The sequence below is a fragment of the Rhagoletis pomonella genome, unplaced genomic scaffold (assembly GCF_013731165.1).
Source record: "Rhagoletis pomonella isolate Grant_MI unplaced genomic scaffold, Rhpom_1.0 Rhpom_scaffold_00001, whole genome shotgun sequence".
NCBI classification, from domain to species: Eukaryota; Metazoa; Arthropoda; class Insecta; order Diptera; family Tephritidae; genus Rhagoletis; species Rhagoletis pomonella.
In genome coordinates, this window is record NW_023458555.1 from 1,891,099 (window position 1) to 1,903,895 (window position 12,797).

The 12,797-nt window shown below is 37.8% G+C and overlaps 1 protein-coding gene across 2 annotated transcripts in view; it reads left to right on the forward strand.

Annotated features, from left to right (window-relative positions):
* LOC118735944 (transcriptional regulator ATRX homolog) overlaps window positions 1–8,609 on the forward strand; it is a 28,044-nt gene extending 19,435 nt beyond the window's left edge. For both annotated transcript variants that reach the window (XM_036465997.1, XM_036466005.1), the window contains 2 exons: window positions 6,191–7,060; window positions 7,125–8,609. In XM_036465997.1, coding sequence (XP_036321890.1) covers window positions 6,191–7,060; window positions 7,125–8,212 — 1,958 coding nt within the window. In that variant the 3' untranslated portion in view covers window positions 8,213–8,609. The remainder of the gene's footprint in view (window positions 1–6,190; window positions 7,061–7,124) is intronic.
* Window positions 8,610–12,797: the final 4,188 nt, after the last annotated feature.

Sequence of the window (12,797 nt, forward strand, 5' to 3'; positions counted from 1 at the left end):
TTGTGGCAAATGTTGCTGTAAGTCAAAAACATAAAAGATCTAACAAATTTTTTTTTACAAGTATTTTATTCAATAAATACAGTTTTCGAAAATATAAACGAAATGGAAAACACTCATTGAGACCATATTTTTAATACAACTTGAATATTTCGAGCCCTAACCGCCAAAATAACGTAGGCGACATTTGTTTCAAAATTTTCTTTTTGATGCAGAAATATTCCTAGAGCATCTAAATACATTTCTGCATCAAAAAGAAAATTTTGAAAAAAATGTCGCTTACGTTATTTTGGCGGTTAGGGCTCGATTTAGAATGTTTAAATTAAAAAAAATCGAAATTATAAAGCTGTAATGTCACTACGCTTGCAAAAAAATTTCATCAGCTTCCGTCAAATACTTTAAAAGAAAATGTGAAAAAAAATTGCTTAAAAATATATTTGCTTATAAAAACTTTAAAAATTAAAATTTTTCAACAAAATTCTCAGAATCCCTTTCACATCTATAAACCTCTCTACCCACAAATTTGTACGCAAAAAATTCGAACTTGACTGAAATCCGAGGTCAGGTCCAGTTGAGAAATTTTCATCCATATATACATATCGTCGTTTAAAGTACAAAATCGCGTATCTACAAAATGCAAAACCGCGTATGTGAGGTTGCATAAATTATCTTCTATATAGTAAAGTTCTATATAGTAAAGCAATCGCATGTATGGCTAGTATATTTCAGGACGAATGGATAACGATTGAGCCAAGAGCTTGTGTGAGCAAATCCAATTTTTGGCAGCAGATGTCAGTTACGGGGTTTTGCAGAATGGTGATACGCGGTTTTGTACTTTAAACGACGATAAGGATGTATGTATATCAGTGATGCACACGCGAGTCTCCGGGAGCTACTCGGCTGTCACATACAAGTCGTGTGTGCGCAGGTACCGAACTTATGCGCCGCTAGCAGCCGGTCAGTTTGCGTTTGTACTTCATGCTGTAAGCAGCGTTGCCGTTTTGGTCCAATTGGACCAAAATTGGTACCCTATGGGGAAAATCTCTAGTTCTGAACTGGGGCGCTTCTAGTACATTTAGACCCAGTACTGGTTCGCGATAAATCTCTTTTGCATGCAGGCAACTGGCGAATTTAACATGGCGATGTCCTAGGAAGTGTCAATTGCCCCCCGCTGCATCCCTTTTTCGATAGTTCCGAACTAGTCCTAAATTCTATAGTTCCGAACCAGTTCTAAAATCGACAGACGAAAGAAAAATATATCATGATTTTTCAATGTTTTCGGTTCTTCCGTGTGAGATTTTACATCATTTTCAAAGAAACGTTTTTTCAATTTGAAATTAAATTTGTTTGAATGATTGTAAGAAATGTACATTTACATACCTTTAGCTGTAGCTGAGTTTGCAGAGGTGCTCGCTGTTATTTCTTAGATTCCAGACGGTCCCACGATGTTCAAATGTTAACACAAATTTTAGTTTTGTGTTACCAAGCTATGAAAAAGCATCTGCGAAGCGCAAAATAGAAGCGTATTTGAACGAAAAAGCCGCCGAACACATATCTATGTAAAGTAAAGAAGCCCCCCGCTGCATCCCTTATTCGATGGTTCCGAACTTGTTCTAAATTCGACAAATAAGATCTAGTTCGTTCTGCATCCCTTTTTCTATAGTTCCGAACCATTTCTAAATTCGTCAGAGATATCGATTTCTACTGAAAAAAACTGAAAAAAATTTGTATTTTAAAAGTACCACTTTTCGCCGATTTTGGACTGGTGGGGATCTAGTTCATATCGGCCTAGTTCCTTTTTGGCGATAAAGACCTAGAACGGAACTAGAAATTTGATTCACTAGTCCGCGGTTTCCCTGCAGGGTAGCTTCATTCTCCGTTGGTAGCTTGGTTGGTTTGATGAAGCTTTTGGTAGGCAAAATTTGTTTGCTTAATTTAAGTTTACACGTTCAAAACACTGCTTTCACTTTGCTTACACGTATAAGATTTCTTTATTTTTATACCCGAGCGCACTTGTGCATAAGGGTATATTAATTTTGTTTTCTTTATTTTATTAAACAGACAATTTTCTGCAAACAAAAACTCACTTCCCAATGCTATGACCGATTAGCTGTTGAAATTAACGAGAAATTACCTATTGTCTTGAAAGAAAAATTGGTGATAGGCAATTTGCAAAGTGTGAGTGTATTGGTAATAAAAAAGGGTGAGTATATGCAAATTGAATCAAATTTGGATTTTTTTTATTGAAATGCATAAAATGTCTGCTTTTGTTTATTCACACATAAAAAAAATTTTTTTGATATGAATTGAGTCAATCTCAAAGATATTTACTTATTTTACAAAAGTTTTTTATTCAATAACTTAATTATTTTATTTAAAGCCCGAATTTCTTTTGGTTAATCTGAAAGATTGGTGTGAATAATTAAGCCATACTGTAAAAAATATTACGTGCATTTTTAATTTTTACTGCTAATTTGGGTAGCTAAAAACCTCGCAAACTCGAGAAATCTCGTTGTAATGATGAATAAATTTTGGTAGTTTGGAAACTGATTTGGTACCTAAAAATAAGTTCAAGTGGCAACACTGCTCACAACTAGCCAGCAGTGAGCAAAGCAATTGAATGGTAGACGCGCTATAAATACATACATACATACATACGAGACGATAAATTACCCTTTACCACATTCGTCGTCATTTCAGCAACAAGTCAGATGATTTTCAGCAAGAAGTCAAACGACTTCTACAACAAATGATTAGCTCTCATGCTTTCGGAACCGTTCAACTGCCGCGTTTGCTGGTTTCGTGCACGATCATTCGGAGTACAGGTTTGCCGAAGTCAATAGCTCTGATCCAATACTTTTCGTGAAAAATCCTGTAAAACTGTCAAATAGCAAAATTACTCTCTAAAGTGAGAGTAAAAAGTGAGTAACAACAAAAAGTACGGGAACAAAAAAAAAACATGTTTCCTGTAAAAACGTCAACCAGTGATTGCTTGACACTTTTCATGATTTTACCAGAAGAAAAAGTTCGGGTAAAATCTTGCAACTTCATTCTCTGCACAACTCTCCAAAAGTCGCTCTCATTTACAGGATTTTGGAGGATTGTTGAGTACGGGAACATTTTTCCTGCAACTTCCTGCAAGTTCGTGTAAAATCCTGTAAGTTCATGGAGTACTGGATCAGAGCTAATATCAGTATGAGCCAGGGATGAAAAAGTAGGTACAATTGTACCTTTTTCCGACGTTTGATGACTTAAAGGTACATTAGGTACAGTCAGTAGATTTTAGGTACTATTATTATTATTGACCTATATTCGCTTTTTCATTTCCGGAAATATATTTAAAATACTTTCGAAGTTACTTACGGCAATTTGATTATTTTCTCTAGACTTGTTGCACCTATTAAAAAGAATCGGATAAATTAGCAGACTTTTCGTGTTGTTGCTGGATAAAGAAGTATACTTCGCAAAGTGTTTTTTTGTCTTTTTCGCCAATATTTTTCAGTAGTCAAAATTAGACAAAAACAACGCTTCTCCGATTCCCATTAGACTATAGTCTATAGATATGGCTCAGTTAAAAAAAAAAAAACCTAATCATGTTTAAAGTACATCCATCCTTTTTATTCATGTTTTAAATAAAATTTATAAAAAAAAACTACAAATGAATGATGTAACTTTTTTTTAGGTTCAATCAGTCTCATTTAGGTACATTTATTTTATGATATTAGGTACAATCTGAAATTTAAATTTTTCATCCCTGGTATGAGCTGTTATAAGCATCGTGGTGGCTGTATTTGCAAGACAGCACGCTATGCGCTGGTGTTCAGTCATCCTCAAATTTCATTTAGGTGTCGATACTAACGGGTGATTTTTTAAGAGCTTGATACCTTTTTTTTTAAAAAAAAACGCATAAAATTTGCAAAATCTCATCGGTTCTTTATTTGAAACGTTAGATTGGTCCATGACATTTACTTTTTGAAGATAATTTCATTTAAATGTTGACCGCGGCTGCGTCTTAGGTGGTCCATTCGGAAAGTCCAATTTTGGGCAACTTTTTCGAGCATTTCGGCCGGAATAGCCCGAATTTCTTCGGAAATGTTGTCTTCCAAAGCTGGAATAGTTGCTGGCTTATTTCTGTAGACTTTAGACTTGACGTAGCCCCACAAAAAATAGTCTAAAGGCGTCAAATCGCATGATCTTGGTGGCCAACTTACCGGTCCATTTCTTGAGATGAATTGTTCTCCGAAGTTTTCCCTCAAAATGGCCATAGAATCGCGAGCTGTGTGGCATGTAGCGCCATCTTGTTGAAACCACATGTCAACCAAGTTCAGTTCTTCCATTTTTGGCAACAAAAAGTTTGTTAGCATCGAACGATAGCGATCGCCATTCACCGTAACGTTGCGTCCAACAGCATCTTTGAAAAAATACGGTCCAATGATTCCACCAGCGTACAAACCACACCAAACAGTGCATTTTTCGGGATGCATGGGCAGTTCTTGAACGGCTTCTGGTTGCTCTTCACTCCAAATGCGGCAATTTTGCTTATTTACGAAGCCATTCAACCAGAAATGAGCCTCATCGCTGAACAAAATTTGTCGATAAAACCGAACACTGATTTTGGTAATAAAATTCAATGATTTGCAAGCGTTGCTCGTTAGTAAGTCTATTCATGATGAAATGTCAAAGCATACTGAGCATCTTTCTCTTTGACACCATGTCTGAAATCCCACGTGATCTGTCAAATACTAATGCATGAAAATCCTAACCTCAAAAAAATCACCCGTTACTAAGCCAACGCCGCTGCTCAGTCATACAAAGCAGCGGTATTGATTGAGTATGAAACAGTCGACGATCAACCAATGCCAATCCCTGTTACATAAGTCGTATGCGACAGGAGAGGCCATCACATCCTTATATTGTTAATTACACAGCTGAATCCAAATCTGGCCTCAGAATTGCTCTATCAGATATCCTAACCTAAAAGTACAAAAAACACCGTTTTTGCCCATATTTGAGGTTATGTAGCCTCGCAGATGTTTTCTTTCACCTAAGTATCAGGCTGGCATCTTTAAGTACAAGTCTTCTTCTTTCAAATGGCGTTTTGATTGCTCAAATATCATTTTTCTTCGCTGAGATATCGCATTTTGAAATTTTCATATTAAGTTAATACTCAACACTTTGCATAAATTTTTTTACAAAAATCCAATAAAAACATTTCTACCATTTTTCATTACATAACAGGAGCAACGGGCAGTTATGTAAATAATCGAGTCCTCAACTTCTGTACATTGCATCTAGGCCTAACGGCAGTATTATGTACAAGTTGCATACGATTCCATACCGCCAAAGCAAATTTAAATCGTATATAAAAACGGCTATGCGCTTTAAAGTGGCGCAAATGTTGATTACGTCGTAATTGGTCAAAAAAATTGATTTTTTTCCTAAATCAATAGCATATTTTTAATACGACACTTGCAAAATATTGCCTATTGGCACCAGGAATCATTTTTTTTGCTCTCCTGAAAAGTTATTAAAAAACACATAACTGTTTTTGTATATGTATGTATATATGTATATTTTTCGACGAAGTAGTTATAATTCACAGTTTATGAAATTCTAGAGTCAAATGTCCCACCAGTCACATGCCCCATAAGCCTATTTTTTTACAAAAATCTGCATCCGATTGGTATTCGTGCTTTGTTTGAAACACTATTTCGGCAACTAAGTGGAAGATCGTACAATATATTTTTACTATTACCTAGGGATTTGAGAAAAATTAAATTTTCCACCCGCCCTACTGCACATACCTTTTACCATAAAATCGACACCTGAATTGAAGATCGGCCTATCTTGGTAGCCAGTTGGAAAACGCCCTATCTCAGATGTTCCTATCCTTTTAGTTTCTCTAAAATATATGTTCGATTTACTCATGTACACATGTGAAGTGATTTAATGTATGTACCTAAAATTTTTCTAAAAACTCTAAATAAAAAATTGTTGAATTTTTATAATTGTTGTACTCCTTAAGGGTACATATTTTCAAACTATGAATTTTAAGGGCGTCGTAACTAATTCTTATTCCCATTTGCATGATAAATTGTCGCTTACGATATAAACGCAAATAGCAGCATCCATGGCCCCTTCATATCATCTTAAACTTTCATTCTCATTTATTTACACCATTTTTTCTTTTCAGATTACTGCATGATACAGTTCATCAAACCGAATCTTCTTGGCACATATAAAGAGTATTTAAATCGTTTTGTAAATCCGATCACCAATGGCCAATATACGGATTCAACTGAGCGAGATATTCGCCTGATGAAGCATCGATCCCATATTTTGCACAAAATGTTGGAGGGTTGCATTCAAAGGCGAGATTATTCGGTGCTGGCACCGTATTTGCCGCCGAAGCATGAATACACAGTTCACACAACTCTATCTGACTTGCAGCAGCAGCTGTACGATTATTATATGACGACCCAGCGTGATGTCAGTGGTTCCGATATTAGCGGAAAAGGGGCAAGATTGTTCCAAGATTTTCAGGATTTGCGTAGAATATGGACCCATCCCATGAATTTACGAATGAACAGTGACACGGTTATTCGCAAGCGTCAACAGGCTATTGACTCCGATTCAATGGAAGATTTTATTGACGACGATGATGACGAAGCAGAGTCAGGTTCTGGATCTGACTCATCGGCAAATTCATCGAAATCATTTGCTAGTGGCGGCGGCGGCAATGCAAGCGGTAGTGCACGGAGGGGCTCAAAAGGCACTCGCACACGCAGCCGTAAACAAACTGACAAGGAAAGTGACAACGAAGAGATAGAGCCGTCGCAACCAGAAGCTGATCCATCCGAATGGTGGAAGCGTTTTGTGGAGGAAAAAGAGTTGAACAACATAAATCATTCTCCGAAACTGGTGATACTAATGAACTTGTTGCAAGAATGCGAAGTTATTGGCGACAAACTTCTGGTGTTTTCACAGTCTCTGCAATCTATAGATGTTATAGAACATTTTTTGGCGTTAATAGACAGCAAGACAAGAGGAAACGAATATGATGGTAAAACATACTAACTAAGCTGCTTACAAAAAATATAAAAATAATATATTCTAACATCTTCTAGGTGACGTTGGAGATTTCAAAGGTTTTTGGCAACCAGGAATAGACTATTTTCGTCTAGATGGCTCATGCTCTGTCGAAAGTCGTGAGGCTATGTGCAAGAAATTCAACGATGTTGACAATTTAAGAGGTCGCCTCTTTCTTATATCAACGCGTGCGGGTGGCCTGGGAATCAACTTAGTTGCTGCAAATCGCGTAGTTATTTTCGATGTGTCTTGGAATCCTTCTCATGATACCCAGAGCATTTTTAGAGTTTACCGTTTTGGCCAGGTTAAACCTTGCTACATTTATCGCCTAATAGCCATGGGTACAATGGAGCAAAAAGTATATGAGCGTCAGATTGCAAAGCAAGCAACAGCTAAGAGAGTTATTGATGAGCAACAAATTTCTCGACACTACAATCAAAATGATCTTCAGGAACTATATTCCTACGAGCTGAAACCCAGCACTGAAAAAGAAATACCAATATTGCCCAAAGATCGGTTATTTGCAGAGTTGCTGAGTAAACATGAGTCATTGATATTCAAATACCACGAACATGACTCGCTTTTAGAGAACGAGGAAAGTGAGAATCTCAATGAAGATGAACGTAAAGCTGCTTGGGCTGAATATGAGGCAGAGAAAACTCGTAGTGTCCAAACTGCTCAATATATGTCTTACGATCGTGGTGCTTTCGGCGGTCAATTTGGCAACGCTTCGGGTGGAGTAACCTCAAATCGCATATTCGGCTTTCGTTCCGATGTGCTGTTGCAGTTGCTAAATATGAAGATTGTCAAGGATCATCCGGAAGTAACACATACTCAAGCTCTTCAACTTGTTCCCACGTATTTACAACATTTGTACACCGAAATGAACAATAACAATCCTACAATGTATAAAGATCTGCTGGCCATACATGCCACAATCGCCCACCCGAGCGGCATGTACATGAGTCCACTTTTGTACGCAAATCAAAATCCCAATGCAGCGGGTTATTTCCAAGCAGCTGGTGGGCCTAACGGTCAGCAGATTGAAGCTGTAGGGCAAGGCCCGGGAGCACCATCGGGTGTCGGTTTTGAAGCTGCCCCCCCCGCCCGGATTCAAAGAGAATGAGGTATACGAGATTGACTAATCGATAAATTATTGCTAAAAGAATATCCCGTTTTCCCTTAATATTTGTAAACGATGAATATCCTAGGGGGTGATATTCATACACTTTGGATTCTGTTGCAGAAGGGACACAAATCAATGTGTATGTCTTCGTTTTCTTTTTTTTTTTTGAATTTTCCGCACTTGCTCTCAAATGTTGTGGCAAATGCCTACTACAAATATGCCTACATAATGATACAAATAACAACTATAACTGTTTAAAAAATATCCTGTTTTAAAATATCAAATTTATAGAATGCGTAGAAATGAATTCGAAAGTAGAGTTTTTAAGTTTATTTTTTTCACACTGAGTATTAATATAAGAAAATACATACCTACATATTATTAATAATAAATATTCGTTCATAGGCATCCTTTTTTTTGCAAAAACAAAACAATATAACACAAATAATTGCAAACACGTAAATAATTTGAGTGACTACATATATTAAATAAATATATCAAACAAAATAAGTTGCCGTACGATGCTTTTTTTTATTTTTTCTTACCTATTTTATACATTGCTAGGAAGAGACTATATCTGCCTTCGTTTAGCTTCCCATCAAATTTCAAAATCATGTCATATTGGCATCTGAACAACAGCTCTGTATTTCCTATCTAAACTTAAACGGCTTTATTTATCCTCTGCAAAGTTCCAAAATTTTCAAATAGCGCTTTTTGCATTAATCCCTCCTATTATGAATTTCCATACGATAGACGATAACCGCTTGCAAACGTATCTTAGGAATTAGTTTTCGTATTATTCTTTTCATACACCCGACAGATGTATTATTTTGCATGTCTTTGGTTTTGTTCACCTTTTATCGTTATCATTAACCAAAATCAGTTAAAAGGTGTTCGTACGAGGCGATGAACTTTTGCGTTCAACTCACGCAGGGTGCACGAAAAAAAAGTTGAATGGCTAAATGTTGGCTGGCGACTACTTTGTTGAAAGCGATTACATGAAAGGCCGTTCAACCAAAAGTAGAATGCAAAGTTGAACAACGCAAACACCTTTCTATGGCGAATACTTTGATATTTTTTTATATTTTGATATTTTTAGCCATTCAATTTTCTTTTTCGTGCAACCCTGCGTGAGTTGAACGCAAAAGTTGCCTGAAAAATCGCCTCGTGCGAAAGCCCCATTACGCTAACCATTGGATGTGCTACGACAAACATCGGTTCGTAATAGGGGATAACAGAATGCAAGCGTTTATCGTGCATCGTACGAATTCATAATAACGGAATGATAATGATATGAACAGTTATCGCTCGTTTGCTGGAGGAACGTCCTAATCTGGATTGTTTTTTTTTATTTAAGTGTGCAAAAATAGTTTCATGTTGTGGAAAAATTCATTAATTTCCACTTTGTTTAGCAATCATAACCAGAACACAATTACTGGAAAATCGATGGAGAGGATTACACCGGACATCGACGAGACGGAGCTTCATCTGCCTCGGGTGACTAGAATCATAATAGCCCAACTTCGCTCTGGCTACTGCAGCAGGTTAAACTCATACCTGAGCAGATTAGACACAGATGTGCCAAATGAGTGTCCTGCATGCGGACACCCCACCACTCGAAACATCTCTTCGTATGAACGGGAAACCCGACACTGCTAACGCCTTTGTCCCTGTGGACCGACCGAATTGAGGCTGCACGCTTCTTAGGGCTTCCGTTAGTTGAGCTTGACGACAACGGCTGAGATATTAACCGATCTGGGCGGGGTTGTTGTAGCCGCCACAACGACAACAACAACTACATACGGCCTTCAAAGAGCCCGTCAACCACCCTCTGTGACTTATGCCCCATGAATGCCAGGCGCCCGATCACCACCAACCGCAGATAAGGAGCTTCAGCTGCCACAAGAATAAGGGAGTACTAGCAACAACAACATAAGTCATCCATTTATTTATTTTTTTATCGCATACTTATGTACATACAATACTTAACGTCACTTAAAATGCAAAAAGCCGTAAATAATTTTTTAGCATAAAACGATGTACTTCTCTATATGTACTTGAATGGATGTTTATGATTTGCTAGGTTATTTTGGAGATGATGCTTTTCTGGGAAGTGTTTGACTGTTACCTGGGGGACCACAGAAACGAAACGGAACAAGCTGTTAACAGCTTCCGGCCGATTTCAGGCAGGTATTCTCGGAGTAGCACCAGTGATCGGACTCAATAAAAATTCTGTGTGGTAGATTCTGGAAAAACGTGGTAGATTTAGAAAAAATGTGGTAAATCTCAGGTTTCGTAGTACCGTTTTTCTTATCCGGTACCTGTTAGAGCTTTTGTTGGAACATTCTTTACTTAATTAATTGTTAGTGCTTCGCGTATCCGTTAAGTATTAGTATTATTTTGTTTTTTTTTTTATTTTTTGTTAAATTTTATTTTTTATGTTTTTACATTATTTTTTATACTATTATACTATCTAATCACTTCATTACTTTATTTCCCGTCCCCGCGATTATAAGAAGCCTCTTTTATATAGTGTTTTTTGCTTTTTTTAAATTTTATTTTATTTTTTTATTTTTTGTTTGTGGGCTGTAGACGCCTAACTAGCATGCCCTGCTATTTTTAGTGGGCTGTATATGCCTCTTTTAGAGATGTTTACTTGTGGCGTTTTTAACTTTTCCCTATGTGTGCACCTGATCGTTTTTTTTTTATTTTATCAAAGTTGAACGAAATCTTTCGATCTGCCCATTGACTTCACTTCTTTGCACTGGAGTTTGGTACAATTCAGTCCTTAAACCTCTTATATAATTGCTTACTAGAGGGCTCATAAATCCTCTCTAATTGTCTGTTACTATTGACCCGAGGGGTTTTGAAGTAGTGGATAAGCTTGGCAAATTTTGCACGAAGAGTGAGGGATGAGCGGTTCCTTATAAGGAAAAGTTTTGCAAACTTCGAAAATTTGTCAATACAAGATTGAAATTTTTCGTTTTTTGGGGGTACCGCGGGATGTCTATCGTACTTGTTTGTGAGGCAAGTTTCACAGATAGATGCGAATTTCCTTATCGGACTTGCCATTTTAGGGAAATAGTACTTTTCCAGGATTTGCTCCTTATTCTCCCTGGGGTTTCTGTGTGCCCTCTTATGTTCATCTTCCACTATTTTGCAAATTCTGCCTTCGTTGGCCACCTCTTCAACTACCCGTTGAGTTATCCTAATTTTATATAAGAGAAAATGTTCTAAATATACCTCCTGTAGGAGTTGCAGACGATTCTCTGGGACTTTAATACCGTTTATGAGTGACCGATTGAGTCGCTCCTTAAGTACTTCTATTACTGTTGGTTTATCGATGCTATCCAGTCGAGTAAAACCAGGGTGTGGGTTTTCTACGCATGTCAAAGCATTACCTTCCCTGAGCACTATTTCATTGCGAAATACATTCAGGGGACACTCGACGTGGGGAATGAGGTCCGATGGATCTTGCTCCGCGCTATGGACAGTCGCCATATCGCTTTCAATTTCTGAAGCTGAAGCGCTGTTCAATTGTGCATTTATCCTTGTCGGGCATCCACTTTCATCACCATCTACTTTACCCATTGACTCTGCGCTGATTAAATTGTTTGCTTGGCACGGCAGTCTTGACATAGCATCGGCCACGACATTTGATTTACCTGGAGTGTAAATCAATTCGAGGTTATGCTCTTCGATTCTGGCCTTCCATCTCTTCAGCTTTGCATTGTAGTTTCTGCTTCCCAATGCAAAAGTAAGAGGTTGGTGGTCAGTATAAATCTTAGTCATCTTTGCGCCATGCAAATACGATCTTAAATTGTCCAGGGCCCAAACAATTGCCAGCATTTCTTTCTCATTTGTGGCGTAGTTCTCTTCTGTTCGGGTAAGGGAGCGCTATATATATGCGATTGGCCGGTCTCTTCCGTGTTCGCCTTGAGTAACACCCCTCCTATGGCATAGTTCGAAGCATCTGTTGTAAGATTGAATGATTTCCCGAAATCAGGAAAAGCAAGGACGTCTGAGCAGACAAGCAATTTTTTAGGTCCTCAAACGCCTGAAGAGCATCCGCTTCCAGATTAATGCGAACGTTTCTCGACTAACTGGCCTTGATCTGCGCATTTTCCCCTCCCGTTAGGTTGGTTAAGGGTTTCGCCACTCTGGCTTAATCCCGGATGAATTTTCGATAATACGATGACATTCCAAGAAAACTTTTAAACTCTTTTAGCGTTCGGTAAGGTGACAAAGCTTCTATGGCCTGGACCTTTGAGGGGTCTGCTTTTATACTATCGGAGGTTATTATATACCCCAGGAACTCTACCTCGGTTCTCTTAAACTTTGTTTTTTCTATGTTTACCCTGACGTTGGCGTCTGCCAGACTTTCGAATACTATATCGACATTTTTCATATGCCCGTCTAAATCTTTACCAAACACTATGATATCGTCAATATAGACGTCGCATATTTTCCTAATATGTTCCTTCAAGACGCCGTCTATCATGCGCTGAAATATGGCCGGCGCATTCCTCAGCCCAAAAGGAAGTCTTAAAAATTCGTACTTCCCATTCATGGTAGAAAATGAAAT